The sequence below is a fragment of the Aristolochia californica genome, unplaced genomic scaffold (genome assembly GCF_029961685.1).
Source record: "Aristolochia californica isolate CCGP_79_NKW_82.1479 unplaced genomic scaffold, dmAriCali1.0.hap1 SCAF_8, whole genome shotgun sequence".
NCBI lineage: Eukaryota > Viridiplantae > Streptophyta > Magnoliopsida > Piperales > Aristolochiaceae > Aristolochia > Aristolochia californica.
The window spans coordinates 26,985,921-27,006,954 of NW_027182279.1; the positions used below are offsets into that span (position 1 = coordinate 26,985,921).

The 21,034-nt window shown below is 37.8% G+C and overlaps 1 protein-coding gene across 1 annotated transcript; it reads right to left on the minus strand.

Annotated features, from left to right (window-relative positions):
* Positions 1–19,407: 19,407 nt before the first annotated feature.
* LOC137938364 (uncharacterized) lies at positions 19,408–20,365 on the minus strand. Its single transcript, XM_068783342.1, has 3 exons — positions 20,134–20,365; positions 19,750–19,877; positions 19,408–19,659 (listed from the first exon to the last, which is right to left on the minus strand). The coding sequence occupies exons 1-3, from the start codon at positions 20,363–20,365 to the stop codon at positions 19,408–19,410; spliced, it is 612 nt and encodes a 203-aa protein (XP_068639443.1).
* Positions 20,366–21,034: the final 669 nt, after the last annotated feature.

Genomic DNA, 21,034 nt, shown 5'->3' on the forward strand with positions numbered 1-21,034 from the left:
CACTAAAGGTCCCTAGATTCGAATTTTTGCTACAAATACTTTTCCAACGTTTCTAGGAAAATGAACTAACATTGCCTTATGGTTGTTGAAAGTAATTTGTTTAAGAAAAAATTGCATTATCACAAAAATTTTCTGGTAAGAATTTTTAGCTAGAAAAGTGTTTCCAGGAAACATGAGACACTAATGGTCCTTGGAGACCTATTTTTAGTAGAAATAATTTTTGAATATTTCCTGAAAAAATCCACTAACATTTCCTTATAGTTGCATAAAGTTATTTGTTTCAGCAAAAATTACCTTACCAACAAATTTTCTTGGAAAGATTTTCATCTACAAAAGTGTTTCTAGGAAACATGAGGCACTAATGGTCCCTGGAGACGTATTTTTATAAGAAATACTTTTCCTTTATTTTTTGAAAAAAATGCAAAAGAACAGCCTTATATGTGTAGAAAGTAATTTGTTTCTACAAAAAATGCCACACCACCAAATTATCCTTTGATGAATTTTTAGCTAGAAATATGTATCCAAGAAACATGAGGCACTCATGGTCTTTGGAGAGGTATTTTACTAGAAATAATTTTCAAATGTTTCTTTGAAAAACTCACTAACAAGGTCTTATAGTTGTAGATAGTGATTTGTTTCGACAAAAATTTCCTAACCACAAAATTTTCCTGATATGAATTTTCAGCTACAAAAGTGTTTTTAGGAAACATAAGGAACTAATTAATGGTCACTGCATATGTATTTAAACTAGAAATAATTTTCCAACATTTCAAGAAAAAATACACTAAAAAAGCTATATAGTTGTAGCACACAATTTGTTTCAACAAAATTGTCTTTCTACCAAATTTTGTGATAAAAAAACTTTCAGCTGGAAAAGTATTTCTAAGAAACATAAGGCACTAATGGTCCTTGGAGACATATTTTTACTTGAAATACATTTCCAAAGTTTCTTTAAAAATTGCACTAACAAGGCCTTACAGTTGTAGAAAGTAATTTGTTTCCGCGAAATATTGCCTTACCAGAAAATTTTCTTGGTATGACTTTTCACCTAGAAAACTGTTTTCAGGTAACATGAGTTACTAATGGTCCCTAGAGATGTATATTGACTTGAAATAATTTTCCAATGTTTCTTGGAAAAATGCACTAACAAGATCGTATAGTTGAATAAAGTAATTTGTTTTAGCTAAAATTGTGTTATGACAAAATTTTCATGGAAACAAGAGACACTAATGGTCCTCGGAGACATAATTTTACTAGAAATACATTTGCAATGTTCTCCAAAAAAAGTCGCTAACAAGGCCTTATAGTTTTAGAAAGTAATTTGTTTAAGCAAAAATTGCCTAACCACAAGATTTTCTTGGTAAGAATTTTTAGCTACAAAAATGTTTTCAAGAAACATGAGGCACTAAAGGTACCTAGACACATATTTTTACTACAAATACTTTTCCAATGTTTCTTGAAAAAAATGCACTAACAAGGCCTTATAGGTGTGGCAAATAATTTGTATTAACAAAAATTGTCTTTCCACAAAATTTGCATGTTACAACTTTTCTGCTAGAAAAGTATTTACAGGAAATATGAGGTAATAATGGTCCTTCGAGAAATATTTTTTCTAGAAATAATTTTCCAACGTTTCCTAAAAATATATGCACAAACAAGGCTTTGTGGGTGTAGAAAGTAATTTGTTTTAGGAAAAATTTACTTCCCACCAAATTTTCCTATAAAGAATTTTCAACTAGGAAAGTGTTTCAAGGATACATGAGGTAGTAATGGTCCCTGGAGACGTATTTTTAGGGGAACAAAAAATTACCTTACCACCAAATTTACCAGTTAAGATTTTTCTTCTAGAAATGTGTTTCTAAGAAAAATGAGGCACTAATGGTCCCACAAAATACATTTTTACTATATATACTTTTCCAAATGTTTCCAAAAAAAGCACTAACATGGCCTTATAGTTGTAGAAAGTATTTTGTTTAAGCAAAAATTGCCTTTCCACCAAACTTTCCTATTAAGAATTTTCAGCTAGAAAAAAATTTCGAGGGAAACTACAAGAAATATTTTCCAACTTTTCTAGAAAAAATGCACTAAAAAGGTCTTACAGTTGTATAAAGTAATTTTTTAAAACATAAATTGCCATACCAAAAAAAAAATCCAGGTAAGAATTTTTCACTTAGAAAAGTATTTCCAAGAACCAGGAGGTAGTAATTATCCCTAGAGAGGTATTTTTACTAGAACTAGGTTTCAATGTTTCATAAAAAAATGCACTAACAAGGCCTTATAGTTTTAGAAAGTAGTTTGTTTCAACAAAAACCGACTCACTACAAAAATTTCCTAGTAAGAACTTTTAGATAGAAAAGTGTTTCAAGGAAACATGAGGCGCTAATGATCCTTCGAGACATATTGTTACTAGAAATAATTTGCCAACGTTTCATGAAGAAAATCACTAACAAGGCCTTATAGCTATAGAAAGTGGTTTCTTTCTACACAAATTGGCTTAGCACCAACTTTTCGTGTTAAGAATTTTCAGCTAGAAATGTGCTTCCAGAAAATAGGAGGCATTAATGGTTCTTGGAGACGTATTTTTAAAAGAAATACATTTCCAATGTCTCCTGAAAAAATGGACAAAAAGGCCATATAGTTTTAGAAAATTATTTATTTCAACAAAAATTTCCTTACGAGTAAATTAATATGGTAAGATTTTTCAACTAGGAAATTGTTTCCAGGAAACATTAGGCACTAATGGTCCTTAGAGACTTTTTTTACTAGAATTATTTTTCCAACATTTCTTGAAAAAATGCACTAACATGACCTTATAGTTGTAGAAAGTAATTTGTTTCAGCAAAAATTTCCACCACACAAAATTTTGCAAGTAAGAATTTTTAGCATGAAAAGTGTTTCTAGGAAATTGAGGCACTAATAGACCCTGGAGACTTATTTTTTACAAGAAATATTTTTTCAATGTTTCCTAAAAAAAATACACTAACATGGCCTTATAGGTTTAGAAAAATAATTTGCTTCAACAAAAAATGCCCTCCAACAAATTTTCTAGTTAAGAATTTTGAGCTAGAAAAGTGTTTAGAGGAAACATAGGGCACTAGTGGTCCCTTAAGATGTATTTTTAATAGAAATATTTTTCTAATTTAACTTGAAAGAAATGTACTAACAAGGCCTTATAGTTGTATAAAGTAATTTGTTTCTGTAAAAAATTGTCTTACCACAAATTTTCAGTGTAATAATTTTTAGCTAGAAAAGTGTTTCCGGGAAACATGAGACACAAAATGTCTCTTGCGATGTATTTTTCCTAGAAATACTTTTCCAACTTTTCTGAAACAAAACTCATTAATAGGACCTTATAGTTGTAGAAAGTAATTTATTTCATTGAAAATTGCCTCACCACCAAATTTTCCTGCTAAGAATTTTCAGCTAGAAAAACGTTTCTAGGAAACATGAGGCACTAAATGTCCCTGGAGATGATTTTTCGCCACAAATATTTCTCCATTGTTTCTTGAAAAGGGAATTTTTGAATTTATGGAAAAGAGAAATACTTCATTGACCTCATTAACTTATTATAATCAGAGTACATGAACCTCTATTTATAATAGAGGAAGGTAGTAGAGTCCAATTACAATAAAACTACCTTTGTCCCAATTAAACCCAAACTCTAACACTTAAGGATAAGCCTTGGCATAATTAAATAACTCAATATAAATAAAAGACAAACATAACTCAAACTAGAACTCTTGTAGGACGTGACCATAAGATAAAGATGCCAGCTCGTGGTTATCTTTGTGAGTCCTTCTTGATCTTCAAACTAGCATGTGGTTATCTTTGCGAGTCCTTCTTGATCTTCCAACTTATGTGATAAGGATGTCAACTCATGGTAATCATGGTGGGTCCTACTTCTTATGTGCTTGGGCCCATCTTACAATACTCTTAGATATGTGGGTTTTCCTTGGTCGTGTGGCCCATCTTACTATACTCTTAGATATGTGAGCATTCCTTGGTCGTGTGGGCTTGGGCCCTATCTTCCAATAGGAACTAACATTGCCTTGTAGTTGTTGAAAGTAATTTGTTTATGCAAAAATTGCATTACCACAAAATTTACTTGGTAAGAATTTTCAGCTAGAAAAGTGTTTCCTATAAACATGCAACACTAACGGTCCCTGGAGACCTATTTTTTTTAGAAATACTTTTTGAATGTTTCCTGAAAAAAAAAACTCCACTAACAAGACCTTAGTTGCAGAAAGTTATTTATTTCAACAAAAATTGCCTTGCCAAGAAATTTTCCAGGAAAGATTTTCAACTAGAAAAGTTTTTATAGGAAACATGAGGCACTAATAGTCCCTAGAGACATATTTTTATAAGAAGTAGCTTTCCTATGCTTTGTGAAAAAATGCACTAAATAGGCTTTATAGGTATAAAAAGTAATTTGTTTCAAAAATATTTGCCGCACCACCAAATTTTCTTGTTTCGAATTTCTAGCTAGAAATGAGTATCCAAAAAAAATGAGGCACTCACTGTCCTTGGAGAGGTATTTTTACTAGAAATACTGTTACAATATTTTTTGGAGAAACTCACTAACAAGGTCTTATAGTTGTAGATGGTAATTTGTTTCGGCAAAAATTGCCTAACCACAAAATTTTCCTGATATGAATTTTTAGATATAAAAGTGTTTCTAGGAAACACAAGGCACTAAAGGTCACTACAGACGTATTTTAACAAGAAATAATTTTCCAAAATTTTCCAAAAAACAATTCATTAACAAATATGTATAGTTGTAGCAAACAATTTGTTTCAACAAAAATTCCCTTTCCACAAATTTTGTGGTCAAGAACTCGAGAAAAGGAAGCCATAACGTCAGCTAATCAGCAGACGGATGACATTAGTGTTTTGATAAACACAGGTCGACCCGGGATTTCTACCGGTCATGCCAGGCATGAGAAGGAAATCACAACCCAATCTTCTCTGAAGATAGGGGAATCAGGGATTTCTACCTGCCAGTCTAGAGCTGGAAAGGAAACCTTAACGATTTCGTTGAAATCGGAATCAGGGACTTCTACCTGTCAACCTCGAATTGAAAATGAAGTCTTAACGGATCCATCCCTGATGGAAACAGACTTCTCTAGTAATGAGAAATCATTCAAGACAAAATTGGTTACCCCGTCTGGGTTTACAAGGTTGAAAAGCCTAAATAAACCAGATAAAACTAGTTTTAATGAGTTTGAGTTTTTAAAGAAATTTAAACCTTTAAAACTTTCGGACATTATGTCTGAGGAACCCTCACTACGCCCTCAAAAGGTGGACAACGTTCATTCAAAGATCGAATCCGATCATACTGTTCAATTTCAGATATGGAATGAACAAATTGCACAAGGGATGAACACTCCCTTCTTCACCACTGAGCCCAGCAACAGTTGGAATCAAGTGAAGCTGAGTCATGAAATAGACTCAAAGTATGCATCCATGCTTTATGCATATGGATTCATAAAACAGATGGTCTTGCACTCCACCGACTTATCAGTGTTGGAGAAAATTCCAAAGGAAATTATGGAGGCTTGCAAGAGTTTCATCTCCATAACCAAGAGTAAAGGAATTCGACTTCATTTCGTTTCCTGTATTGCTGAAATTGTTACTGACACAAAGATGTTTCCAAGCATTTCTGTCGTGACTATTGACGGCATCAAAGAAGGTGACGCAAATATGGAATATGATCCCAGACATGTTCCAAAAGCCAAGCCTTGCCCAGAAGCAGTCTGGCCAACCAGGCGTATCCGCGAGCTCAAGAACCTGATACAGCTCATACAACAGCTGATTCAGAAAAAGAGAAGTTCGTCTACAAGACCTCCGTCCCACTGACGATCATCTCGAAAAGCTATAAGGAGACTCCGGCATCCGTCCAGACCAGTCTCGAAGCTACGCTGAAGAAACTCCTCAGAGTAAATATCCCCTTCAGCAAAACAACAAAGGAAAGCTTCTGCTAGATGGCCCAGAAGACTTTTCTAAAGGAGCACACCTGTAAATTGTGCACAGAAAGGCAGCTGTCCGAATGAGCAGTCAGCAGCCACGTCGGCAGACTAGTCAGTAGCCACGTCAACAGACTAGGCCCACGACGAAATCAAAGTCAGCTAAGGCGGCTCAAAAGTCAGCAAAGGCGGCTCAAAAGTCCGCAAAGGCGGCTACAAAAGTCAACAATGACGGCTACACCAAGTCAACAATGATGGCTCAAAAAGATTCCTGCACGTCATCTTCATGATGTAACCAGCAGCAAAGACATTTCTACCCCTGCTTTCGGCGCCGAAAGGTAATAATGCAAGGGCAAAAATGACACGCCAAAAATACAAAAGCTACCCTTTGTCTTTAAACACACACCTTTCAATCAAGGGTAAAAGCGGAAGACCTGAAAGATCTTCAACTATAAATTCGACGCTCCTCCAGAGGAGAGATCTCGAAACTTGGAGCAACTCAAAAATTGACGAGTATTTGCATCCACCGAAGAAGGCGATTTTCGGCGATCTTTCTCCGGCAAGTTCCTCAAGCACGGTATGTGCTTAAACAGCCGTAATGGCTGAGCAGAAAAGAGGGAACCGACCGGTGCCACGGTCGGTAACTTCGGGAGTTATGTAGATAAGTAGTTTTTCTTTCCCAACCCACGACGTGGCATTAGTGGTATCTAGGTGAAATGGTATCAGAGCCGAGTTTTAGACTTGGTTTTGTATTTGTCAAAGAAGTCAAAGCTTAACTTTGATTCTTTCTGTTTAGGTATACATACTCCCAAATAGTTACGACCCATACCGGTCACATCCCATGTAACATTTGTAAGGAACAAATGTACCAAAGACCCCAACTGGTAGGTTAGAAGGAACTCAACGGTCCTTCTTACGACACCGTGTTGAAAACTGGACACACAAATGTTTGTCCAATAATAGGCTATCCACATGGATGGCATGACAAGAATAATCCAATATTAAAAAATATAATGGATTTAGTTGGTGATATGCATCACAGCTTCTTTATGAAAAGATGCTGGGAAAAATACACCCTAGAAAGCGTTGCTTTACTTTGCTTAGGAATAGAGAGTGACGTTAATGAACAAGTACAGAAACTCAAGAGAAGAATTAATGCCCATCTTGAGGTACTTAAAACAGGAAATACTGAAGAAACAGTACGTTTCCTTACAGATCTACAAAGCTATGTGGATCAAGAAATAAATCCTTCTAGGATCTTAGCACCAATCCGAGAAGCGAAAATAAAAATGGTTAACAATAAACCATCCAAAAAAGAGTTACAGGAAGTAATTTGCAAAATATCTTCTGTAAAAACTCATCATGGAACAGATAGAGATCGTCTTATACAAGACATCTGTGCCTTAACTCAAAATGAGGAATTGAGAGAACTAGTTATACAACACATCTCTCCTTTCATCACTTTGTATCAATTGGAACGATTACTTGAAATCCTTTTCCAAAAATTAGAAGAGACTTCAACTCATCTAAAATTCCTAAATGTCTGAACAAATAGGAATAGAATGTACTTCTCTCCAAAACAGTGTTCATATACATCATGAAACACAGGGAGAATATGATGAACATCCTAATCTGATACAGGATAGACAAAAATGGACAATAAGTATCCCTCGGATAACTGAAGTCTACAACAAAGATTGGATTGAATTCCAAAAGAAATCCTTCGTCTTCCAGAAGGAACTATCTGTAGAAATACAAGATACCGACTCAGGTACTTTATGCTACAGATTATTAAGTGAATCTGACTTAGCTAAGCTAAAAAGATTCAAATATGTCCACTATGGACTAGTTCGTATAGGATTAGACCCCTTAATACGAATCAATCAGAAATTACCCTTCATAGCAGCTATAGTAGATAACTCTGTGAAGAATAATTTTGAAAAAGCCCTACTCGGAGGAGTTAGAGCAAACTTAGGATTAGGCCCAGTATCCTTTACAACATGGCCCAATCTACAAATAGATTTAGAAGACAAGCATATCCAAGATACTTGTCCCTAAAAATCTATACAGACAACTGGTCAAAAAATGGAATTCAACCAGGAAGAAGAGTTATGCGCATACTTGTATGCATAGTAGCCCGAGGAATCAACACTGGAAAGGTTCCAGTTAAAGATTCAAAGAAACTCACAGAATTAGCCAAAAACATTGGTTATTCTGAAAACTTGACCATAGAAGAACTCGACCCTAGAGAGTTAACATGGCCAACAGAATGGGTAGTCCAACCTTTGGCACCCAGACACCTTCCCCTCTCTCGAAAAACCATAAAGGAGATAGAAGGAAAACTAGTTTGTTCTAACCTATTAAGGGTCTTACTAAAAGACTCTAAGGTTTGATTGGAGTTGGTGACGATGTCACTCTTTCCTATAGGTGGACCTAAGGCTTTGTATGGATTATGTGCCATCATCTATGTGAAGAGGAACATAAGCATTGGGCCTTGGATTTCCTATTCCTTCAAAACGGGAACTGTTTGAGGTTCTACTTGTTGAGGTAGAGGGTCTGTCCCGCACCGACCGGCCATCCTTACCTAAGGGATGCCAACACCCAAGGGCAGAGAGTCCTACTTCGCTACACATATCACAAGCGAGAGTTCCCAATGGATGCAATACCCGACTAGGTCTCGGGTTTGTCGGCTACAGATACCATTTCAAACCACGGGGCGAGTCTCTAGCAGACTCTGACAGCGGAATACCGATACCAAAGCGCTATTGCTATGATATCAACGACACGAAGTCTCTAATAGACTTTTACACACAGAGAACCTAGGGATGAGGGCAACGGAATAAGAATCCTAGGGACTGCTATCTGCCAGTCTCGAGCTACAGGCAGTGGATGACATCTACGGGCAGCGAAAAACAACAATGACTCACACAATACTATTCCTACAGTCACACTTTGTCAGTCCTATCAGTTTACCATCATATCACTTTCCTGCTTCCTACCACATGTCACTGCTATATACTCGTTTGTGTCTATGTCATAGCTATCTAGTAGGCCCAACATGACTTCTGCTGCTACTTAGAACTTCTTCGGGGTTTGACCCTATTCCTGCCGGCTTACCACCAAGTGGGCAATTCCGTCGATGCGGTCCTCACGGTCTCCAGAGGGCCCCAAGCCGTTCCTATTAACCGTTGCGGCTCCATGGCTGCTTCAGCAGGGTAGAGCACAGCTCCGTTTCATTTTCTACCTCGGAGCGTAGCCGAATAATTCCAAGTCTCTAGCTTCTGTCCTATTTGGCACTATTTCGATACTATTTCTTTTTGACGAGTGAACAGTAAACATGAATAGTAACCATGAATAGAAAAAATGAACAGTACTTTTTAATAGTAACTTTGGAACAGTAAAAACAAACACTGTGGAGATCATATATATAGATGCGAAATATGAACAATAATAACAACTACTGTGGAGATCATATTTATATATACGGAACATGAACAGTAATAACAACAACTGTACGAATCACAATATTACAAACATGCGGAAAATATAAAAACATTGTTCAAAACAAAGTAAAAATAACTAAATACATGCCCTTAAAAAGGGAAAGAAAAACTACTTATCTACATAACTCCCGAAGTTACCGATCGTGGCACTGGTCGGTTCCCTCTTTTCTACTCAGCCATTACGGCTGTTTAAGCACATACCGTGCTTGAGGAACTTGCCGGAGAAAGATAGCCGGAAATCGCCTTCTTCGTCGGATGCAAATGCTCGTCAATTTATGAGTTGCTCCAAGTTTCGATGATCTCTCCTCTGGAGGAGCGTCAAATTTATAGTTGAAGATCTTTCAGGTCTTCCGCTTTTACCCTTGATTGAAAGGTGTGTGTTCAAAGACAAAGGGTAGCTTTTGTCTTTTTGGCGTGTCATTTTTGCCCTTGCATTATTACCTTTCGGCACCGAAAACAGGGGTAGAAATGTCTTTGCTGCTGGTGACATCATGATGATGACGTGCAGGAATCTTTTTGAGCCATCATTGTTGACTTGGTGTAACCATCATTGGTGAATTTTGTAGCCGCCTTTGCGGACTTTTGAGCCACCTTTGCTGACTTTGTAGCCGCCTTAGCTGACTTTGATTTCGTCGTGGGCCTAGTCTGTTGACGTGGCTACTGACTAGTCTGCTGATGTGGCTGCTGACTGCTCATTCGGACAGCTGCCTTTCTGTGCACAATTTACAGGTGTGCTCCTTCAGAAAAGTCTTCTGGGCCATCTGGCAGAAGCTTTTCTTTGTTGTTTTGCTGAAGGGGATATTTCCTCTGAGGATTTTCTTCAGCGTAGCTTCGAGACTGGTTTGGACGGATGCCGGAGTCTCCTTATAGCTTTTTGAGATGATCGTCAGTGGGACGGAGGTCTTGTAGACGAACCTTCTCTTTTTCTGAATCAGCTGTTGTATGAGCTGTATCAGGTTCTTGAGCCCGCAGATACACCTGGTTGGCCAGACTGCTTCTGGGCAAGGCTTGGCTTTTGGAACATGTCTGGGATCATATTCCATATTTGCGTCACCTTCTTTGATGCCGTCAATAGTCACGACAGAAATGCTTGGAAACATCTTTGTGTCAGTAACAATTTCAGCAATACAGGAAACGAAATGAAGTCGAATTCCTTTACTCTTGGTTATGGAGATGAAACTTTTGCAAGCCTCCATAATTTCCTTTGGCCTTTTCTCCAACACTGATAAGTCGGTGGAGTGCAAGACCATCTGTTTTATGAATCCATATGCGTAAAGCATGGATGCATACTTTGAGTCTATTTCATGACTCAGCTTCACTTGATTCCAATTGTTGCTGGGCTCAGTGGTGAAGAAGGGAGTGTTCATCCCTTGTGCAATTTGTTCATTCCATCTCTGAAATTGAACAGTATGATCGGATTCGATCTTTGAACGAACGCTGTCCACCTTTTGAGGGCGTAGCGAGGGTTCCTCAGACATAATGTCTGAAAGTTTTAAAGGTTTAAATTTCTTTAAAAACTCAAACTCATTAAAACTAGTTTTATCTGGTTTATTTAGGCTTTTCAACCTTGTAAACTTAGACGGGGTAACCAATTTTGTCTTGAATGATTTCTCATTAGTAGACAAGTCCGTTTCCATCAGGGATGGATCCGTTAAGACTTCCTTTTCAGTTCGAGGCTGACAGGTAGAAGTCCCTGATTCTGATTTCAACGAAATCGTTAAGGTTTCCTTTCCAGCTCTAGACTGGCAGGTAGAAATCCCTGATTCCCCTATCTTCAGAGAAGATTGGGTTGTGATTTCCTTCTCATGCCTAGCATGACCGGTAGAAATCCCGGGTCGACCTGTGTTTATCAAAACACTAAAGTCATCCGTCTGCTGATTAGCTGACGTTATGGCTTCCTTTTCTCGCGATGGAGATCCGGTAGAAGTCCCGGAGGAGCTTGGCATTTCATGCCGTTGAGTGAGTTCTTTTAACTCTTCGGTTAATTCTTTAACCTTGAGTTGTAAGACTTCTCCACTTAACCCATAACAGGCACAATTCTCATGAATGTCTCCTCGTTCTGAAAGAACTAAAACACTATCGAATAGTGACTGTAAGGTTGAGAGCAATACCGTGAGTGTGGCAATTGCTGCTGCTAGGTCCGCCAGGGTGCTGCTGAGGGGATCCATTTTACCTGTCTATAACACAAGAAAATTCTCGAGTGGTAAGAGTATCAGGTTAATTATAAAATTTCTCTTTAAATGCAGGATGCAGTATCAGAGAAGATTATGACAATAGTGGGGATATAAAACACCACGCTGGCTGCCATTTATATATCGGGAAGGCCAAAGCATAGACGAATATTAGGCAAAGGTTGTGCCTGAAGAGTCACTCATATTTTCTAAGTTTTCCAAGGAGGAAGACTCAGTTTCGGGATGAAGTTCATATACTTCATCTTCTGACTGGATGTCATCGTAATGGATGATTTCCAATCCATTTTCTTCGGCTAGTAATATGTATGTACTGTACCGCCGTTGTTGTTTATCATTTGGACAATCTTTGGCGAAATGTCCTTCTTTCTGGCATATCCAGCATTTGCATTTGCTTGGGGTTTCCCCCTTTGGGTAGTATGCATTTGACCCATTACTGGATGTGGTGGGGCCAAAATTTGTTATTTTCTTAAAGTATCTCTTTTAGGAGTATACCTTGTCGTAGAACTTTTTTGCATCCTAAATTTTTTCTGTTGAAATTTCTTAGGATATTTTCGTTGCTTATGGGAGGTGGTTTTGCAACCATAAGCTCCTACATTTTTGTTCTGGTTTGAACAACATAATGTTTGTTTATTGGCCTTACTACTTTTCTTTTGTAGTTTTTGGGCTTCACAAAGATTTGCCAACATGTCTTGTACAAATCTATGTCTTCTTCCTAAAGTATCAATGTTTAGGAATATATCCATGGTTAATGTACCAAGTTCTGGATTGTTTTTCCAATACTTTGTAATGTAGTCTTTTTCAGCTACATGTGCAAATGGTTCTGGCAATTTTGTATAGAAGATGGATAGATAAGGTTTCTGATCTTCTTTTTGCAGTTTATAGAAGTAACTTGCAAACTCGCAGTAATACTTCTCATAAAAACAAATGTTACAGATTTGTAACTTGTTTAATTTCTGAAGAGTTTCTAAACATTTTCTTTGTTTAGTACTCTCATTGTAGGCTTCTAGGGTTGGATGTACTCCTAGAAATTCCTTTGATATCTTAGCCACTAATCCTTTCAAGATATTGGCTATCGATATTGAGGTATTAACTCATTTTTGGTCTTCGGGAAGGTTGTCCCACCAAAGAGCTACATTACCCTGTAAAGCATGGGTAAAGAAATTAAATGCTGATTCTTGGTTCCAAGATTCATGCATATTTGCAGCATTGCTCATGCTTCTTTCCCAATCTTTAAGGACTTTTTGTCCATCCTTGGGGCAATCCAAGTTGAGGTAAAATCCAAAAGGGTTTATGCTATCTATGGTTTGATGTCCCTTAGTAGCATTTGAGGATCGACATTTGTGTATTTTGTCGAATACCTTTGTCCTCCCAGGGATATTTTGGAGTGGTAAAAACTTTCTCGTTCTTGTAGGTGAACCGCAGTACGATTTTGGAAGTTATCTTGAAAGCTATCTTCCATGTGGGTATCTCGTACCCTTGAAGTTTCTGCTTCAAAATGGTCGCTACCACGAAGCATTCGAAATCTTTTACCAAGATCATCTGCCTTTTTGTCTTTAGCAGAGTAGTCTATTTTCTTGGTATTTTCTTCTGCAACTTCATCAGATTCCCAGGCTTCTGGTTCACCGTCTTGTTGCTCTTGTTGTTTACTAGAAGAAGGTTTTTCTTCTTGAACATAATAAATCAGTTGGCGACCGAAGGTATTACATTCTGCGTAAACTTCATCATCAGTGGAGGATGATGCTTTTGAGGTGATCCTAAAAGTAGGTGGTGCTGGATCCTTTTTTCTTCTAGGTGCTATGCAAGGTGTTGCAAAGTACACTAGGTTTTTAAGCCATCCGGTAATGTCAGGAAGGCCTAAAGGTAATGGAGTTTCCATATCCATTAAATAGAAAAACTCATTCATAGAGCTAATTCTTGAAGCTTCCGTTGAACCTTTTTGATCAAATACCGTAGTAGAATTTCTCTACGGGTTAATCTCCACCATTCATTCAGATATGCTTGATAAGCTATATCGGTTTCATTTACTGGTGTGAGAGTTTCTCTGGCTTGCCAATTTTGGGCTTGCATTGATCGTACTAGACGAAGTTGATCTAATAGTCGTGCTCTACTGATCATTTTTACAAAGCTAAAAGGTTTAGCTTTCTTTTGATTTTCTTGATCTTGCATCGAAGGTTGTAGATGCGATCAGAATATCTTTCCCAAAAATAGTAATACCATACCATTGCTGGGACTGTATTATCTTCTAGCTGAAGAGTATTTCTTTGGAGTAAAGCGAGGTCAAGGCTTTCTCTTTTTAGTTTTAAACGATCTAAAAGTTTCCTTTTATAGATCATTCTGGTGTCCAAGGTGTAAAAGGTGTTTTATACCTTGATGGACTTGGAGAACCTAGACGTTCTTTTGAACCTAGATGTTCTTTTAATGTTAAGATTTCTGTTAAAAGTTCTTGCATTTTATCTTTGTTTAGATTATCTAAAATTTGTTTAAGTTCTGTTAACTCTTTGAAGAAAACAGGACTATTTCCATGGTCAATCTTTTCTAGAATATTTTCTAGGATGTTTTGACACTTTATTATTTCTCTATGTTTATGTTCATCATAGAGGAAATCTATTTTCTGTTGGAGGTTGTCAACAGTTTGTTCTAACCTATTAAGGGTCTTACTAAAAGACTCTAAGGTTTGATTGGAGTTGGTGACGATGTCACTCTTTCCTAAAGGTGGACCTAAGGCTTTGTATGGATTATGTGCCATCATCTATGTGAAGAGGAACATAAGCATTGGGCCTTGGATTTCCTATTCCTTCAAAACGGGAACTGTTTGAGGTTCTACTTGTTGAGGTAGAGGGTCTGTCCTGTTCGATGGAAAGGCTGGGTCTAGTGTTTGTGATCAGTAGTTTTCCTTCTATCTCCTTTATGGTTTTTCGAGAGAGGGGAAGGTGTCTGGGTGCCAAAGGTTGGACTACCCATTCTGTTGGCCATGTTAACTCTCTAGGGTCGAGTTCTTCTATGGACAAGTTTTTAGAATAACCAATGTTTTTTGCTAATTCTGTGAGTTTCTTTGAATCTTTAACTGGAACCTTTCCAGTGTTGATTCCTCGGGCTACTATGCATACAAGTATGCGCATAACTCTTCTTCCTGGTTGAATTCCATTTTTCGATCAGTTGTCTGTATAGATTTTTAGGGACAAGGTATCTTGGATATGCTTGTCTTCTAAATCTATTTGTAGATTGGGCCATGTTGTAAAGGATACTGGGCCTAATCCTAAGTTTGCTCTAACTCCTCCGAGTAGGGCTTTTTCAAAATTATTCTTCACAGAGTTATCTACTATAGCTGCTATGAAGGGTAAATTCTGATTGATTCGTATTAAGGGGTCTAATCCTATACGAACTAGTCCATAGTGGACATATTTGAATCTTTTTAGCTTAGCTAAGTCAGATTCACTTAATAATCTGTAGCAGAAAGTACCTGAGTCGGTATCCTGTATTTCTACAGATAGTTGCTTCTGGAAGACGAAGGATTTCTTTTGGAATTCAATCCAATCTTTGTTGTAGATTTCAGTTATCCGAGGGATACTTATTGTCCATTTTTGTCCATCCTGCATCAGATTAGGATGTTCATCATATTCTCCCTGTGTTTCATGATGTATATGAACACTGTTTTGGAGAGAAGTACATTCTATTCCTATTTGTTCAGTCATTTAGGAAAATTAGAAGAGTTGAACTGGAGACATAATTTTACTAGAAATATAATTCCAATTTTTCTTGAAAAAATGCACTAACAAAGCCTTATAGTTGTAGAAAGTAATTTGTTTCAGCAAAATATTGTCTTACCATAAAATTTTCCTTGTAAAATATTTCATCAAGAAAAGTGTTTGCAGAAAACATGAGGCACTAATAGTCCTAGGAGACATATTTTTACTAAAAAATACTTTAATAATGTTTCTTGAAAAAAGCAATATCGTGGCATTATAGTTGTAAAATGTATTTGTTTCAACAAAATTTGACTCACCACAAAATTTTCCTTGTAAGAATTTCCAACTAGAAAAGTGTTTCTAGGAAACATGAGGCACTAATGCTCCCTAGAGATTTAATTTAACTAGAAATATTGTTCCAACTTTTCTTGAAAAAAATGCACTAACAAGGCCTTATAGTTGTCGAAAGTAATTTGTTTAAGCAAAAATTGTCTTTCTACCAAATTTTCCACTTCAGAATTTTTTGCTAGAAAAGTATTTCCAGGAAACATGAAGCACTAATGGTCCCTAGAGATGTATTTTAATAAGAAAATTTTTTCTAACATTTTCTGAAAAAAATGCACTAACAAGGCCTTATAGTTGTAGAAAGAAATTTGTTTCACCAAAATTGACTCACCACAAAATTTTCTTAGTAAGAAATTTTCACTAAAAAAGTGATTCTAGGAAATATGAGGCATTAATGGTCCTTGGAGATGTATTTTTCTTTGGAAATATTTTCCCAACATTTTTAGGCACTAACAAGGCCATATGGATGTAGAAAAAATTTGTTTTCGCATAAAATTACCTTACCACAAAATTATACAAGCAAAATTTTGAGTTAGAAAAGTGTTTCCAGGAAACATGAGGAATTAATGGTCATTGGAGACATATTTTTTAAAAATATACTTTTCCATTGTTTCATGAAAAAGGGCACAAACAAAGCCTTATAGAGTTTTAGAAATTTATTTCATCCAACAAAAAATGTCTTACCACAAAAAATTTTAAGAATTTTTTGCTAGAATATTGTTTCTAGGTAATTTGAGGCCCTAATGGTTTGTGGAGACAATTTTTTCCTTGAAATACTTTTCCAATGTTTCCTGAAAAAGGCACTAACATGGCCTTATAGTTGTAGAAAGTAATTTGTTTTGTATCAAAATTATCCTCTCCACAAAATTTTCTTGGTTAAAGTTTTTAGCTACAAAAGTTCTTCTAGGAAACATGAGGCACTAATGGTCCCTAAAAACATCCTTTTACTAGAAATACTTTTCCAAAATTTTGAGAAAAAAATGAATAACAAGGCCTTGCCGTTTAAGAAAGTATTTTGTTTCAGAAAAAGTTGCCTTACACCAAATTTTGTTGTGAAGAATTTTTAGCTAGAAAAGTGTTTCCAGGAAACATGAGGCTTTAATGGTCCTTGGAGACATATTTTTCCTAGAAATATTTTTTTATCGTTTCCTAAAAGAAAGATCAAACAAGGTCTGATAGTTGTTGAAAGTAATTTGTTTCAGCAAAAATTTCTTCACAACAAAATTTTCTAGGTAAAATTTTTTAGCTATGTTGAATTTATGATCCCTTTTCTAAAATCTCGAGCAAGAAGAGAGGGAGAAAAAAGAAAGAGGAGAGAGAGTGCTCTCGGGTAAGGAGGAGAAGAGAGAAACCGAATAAAGGAAAGAGAGAGGTTAAGCAAGAGAAGAGGTCTTCAAGTGAAAGAGAAACGTTTAAAACTATTTCCTTTATTATAATCCTTGTACAAAGTCCTCTATTTATAGTAGAGGAGTAGTGGACGTGGTAGAGTCCATGTATAATTACACTTCATTCTCCTAACCACATTCAACCTCTAACTCTTAAAGATAAACCTATCATGATAAGATAACTCAACATAAACTAGAAGTCTAACATAACTCAAACTCTAACTCTTTCTTATGCGGACATGACCTTTAGGATAAGATGCCAGCTTGAGGCTATCCTTGTGGGTCCCACTAGATATTCTAACTAGTACGTGGTTCTCTTTAGGAGTCCTTCTTGATCTTCCAACCAGCTTGTGTGAGTCCCACTTAATCTTCCAACTTATGAGATAAGAAAGCCAGCTCGTGGTAGTCCCACTTGATCTTAAACTCTTCCAACTCATGCCAGCTTGTGTGATGAGTCATCAGGTCATCCCTCATCCTCATGGTGGGTCCAACCAGCTCATGCAAGCTTGGTGGAACCTACCTTGTAACACTCCCCCTCAAGTTGGGGGGTGAGAAAAACATCATAAAAGCCCAACTTGTTGCAGTTGGTGGACAAAATTGTACGAGAGACTGGTTTGGTGAGAATGTCTGCAACTTGACTCTATGAAGATATATGTTTAAGTGATAATATGTATGTTTGGAATTTTTCTTGTATAAAGTAGCAATCTACATCAATGTGCATTATTCTCTCATGGAAGACTGGATTTGATGTGATATGTATAGCCACTTGGTTATCGTAATATAGATTCGAAGGAGTTTCTTTATAAAATCCTAGTTCAGTGTGAAGGGATCTAATCCATAGAAGTTCACTAACTATGTGTGTCATGGCTCTGTATTCTACTTTTGCACTAGACCGTGCAACTACATTCTGTTTCTTACTTCTCCATGTAACCAAGTTCCCTCTAATCATAGTACAATATCCCGAAGTGGATTTTCTGTCAGCCGGGGATCCGGCCTAGTCTGCATCTGAGAATCCTTCTATGTTGAAGTGACCATGGTTCTTGTAGAGAAACCCTCTTCCTAGAGCTCCTTCCAAATATTGCAATATTCTTTCTAAGGCTTGCCAATGGCTGATTTGTGGTTTGTGCATTTATTGACTCACCACATTTACTGCATATAATATATCTGGCCTTGTTACACAAAGATAAATAATTTTTCCACCAAGCCTTTGATATTTTCCACTATCCACATCTTCTCTGATATCTGCTGGTCTACACTCCATCATTTCTGTCTCCTCCAGTAGATCAAGGGCATACTTCCTTTGAGATAGTACAATCCCATGTTTGAGCTGTAGTACTTCAATTCCCATAAAATATTTAAGTAGTCCAAGATCTTTTGTCTTGAATTCTGCACATATCTTTTCTTTGGTTTCCAGGATGCCCTCGGGATTTCTACCCTTGGGTGAGTCTTTAACAAGTATGGAGTGATGTTACCGTCCCTCATCATGGATCGTGTAACATGTCATGGGACTTGAGACTCCAGCATGTATGGTTGAAGTACTACTCTCGTCAAGGTCTGTAGGTGACACCCTTCTCTTGATCAATGCTCAGCCAAGAGGAAAGCACCCTCTTTGATGATGCTAACGAGTTGTTGGATAGGGTAGGCTATCCTAACAGCTATGCTGGACTAGCAAGAGAAGAACTTCTCTTTTCTTGATCACGGCAAGAGGGTTTGTGGCCCTCTTGGCTGCTGCTCGGGATAGGGCTGAAAAGCTTCTATCTTGTATAACTTTTAGGACAAGAATGATAGGATCTTACCTTCTTCTTGCTGCTGTTAAAGCCTTCCACCTTGCACCAAAGCTGCTCATGAGATGAGGATTGGAATCCTCACTTTCTCCTCGATAAGATGTCAGGTTCCCTTGCCATGGATCGAGTCACCCGGCGATCTCCTCTAGCTTCCATATTGATTATTGAGGTTGAGAGGGATTTGGAATGCTTTGAACGCCCAATGGATGGGGTAGAACGAGCCTTCAAAGGAGACTCAACCTTGGACCTTGTCTGAGAGAGAATCCGATCTCACTACACTAATTTGATCAATGCTTAATTCATTCCATAACCTATAAAAGAATTAGGGAATGACACCAACATAGGCCAAACAAGAGGCCATCAGTTTTAAAAGAAATTACATTAAAACCTGCTAATGAAATAAAGTTGCAAATTATATAGTCTACCCTCTGCGTCGACTAGTTACTCTAGATGCTATGGAGTCCATAACATCCCCCCCCCCCCTCGGAGAAAGAGCTTGTCCTCAAGCTCGAAAGTGGGGTATAGGGCCTGGAAGGACTTGAGTGGCTCCTAGGAAGCTTCAACCAGGTCTTCGTCAGTCCACTGAACTAAAACCTCCCATGCTCCCAGGATACGATGAGCATTCAGGACCTGCACTGGAGTAGGAAGAGGCCGTCCATATTTTACCAGTGGCAAAGGGGTGTGCAGCAGCGGAGAGTCGCCTCTGAAGGGCTTCAAGAGAGAGACGTGGAAGATGTCATGGATCTTGGTATCTGGTGGAAGTTGCAAGTGATAAGCCACATTGCCAATACATTGCAACACCTGAAAGGAACCATAAAATTTGGGAGAAAATTTGTGCCTTTTGGATACGGCAATGGAAAGTTGGTGGTTGGGCTGGATTTTAAGCCATACATAATCTCCTGGAGCAAATGAAAGAGGACGATGGTGCTTGTCATAGATGTGCTTCATAGTGTCCTGAACGCTCTGCAAGTGAGCTTTAACCTCTGCAAGCATGGTATCCTGTTCCTCTAAAGCCTGATCTAGCACCACGACCCGAGACGGCCCAGGTTCATAAGATAAGAGACGAGGGGGGTCTCATCCATAGACCACCTTGAACGGGGTGGTTTCCAGCGTTGTGTGGTAAGAGGTGTTATAACAATACTCAGCCCAGGCCAACCGTTAGATCCAACTGTGTGGAGAGTCACCAAAGAAACACCGCAAATACATCTCTATGGTGCGGTTGACCACCTCTGTTTGCCCATGGTCTGAGGGTGGTAGGCTGAGGAGAAGGCTAACTTGGTGCCATGCAATTTGAATAGTTTGGTCCTGAAATTACTGGTGAAGACTGCATCATGGTCACTGGTAAGCCATGAAGACGGACAATCTGGTCCATGAAAATCTGAGCGACATGGGTCGCTGTATACAGATGTGCCAGGGCCATGAAGTGCCCATATTTAGAGAACCTATCCACCACTACAAGAATAGTGGATTTTCCGGAAGATTTTGGAAGGCCATCAATAAAGTCCATGGAAATATCTGCCCATACCTGTGAAGGTAGCTAAAGAGGTTGCAGAAGGCCTGCAGGGTTTAACAATTCTGATTTGTTCTGTTAGCAAACCTGGCACGCAACTACATACTTAGTTATCATCCTTTCCATGCCCATCCAATAGAAGTCACGACTAAGATTGAAATATGTCTTCTGCTGGCCTTTATGAGTGTTGTCATAAAAGGAAGAGATAATGCTACTAAGGAGTGCGGAAGTGTGATGGAGATAGATGTGACGCTTATACAATATGAGGTGGTCCTGAATTGCCCAGTTGTTGTCCATAGTATGTTGCTCAATTTTTTCATTAAATTGCAGAAGCTCAGGATGTTGTTGAATGTCTTCACAAATGGAATTGATCAAAAGTGATCAGGGTTGACTAATGGTGTGCAGTTGTGATTCCACTATGTCCCTACGGGACAAGGCATCAGCTCCCCGGTTCAGATGTCCTGGTTTGTACTCCACCTGAAAATCAAACCCCATTAATTTTTTCAACCAATGTTGTTGCGGCAAAGTAGTGAGGCTTTGCTCCAACAAGTATTTCAGACTGTAGTGGTCTGTCCGTATCACAAAAGGTCGACCCCATAGATAAGGCCTCCAATGCTGAATTGCTTTTGCTAGACCGATACGTTCCCTTTCATATGCAGCTAACTT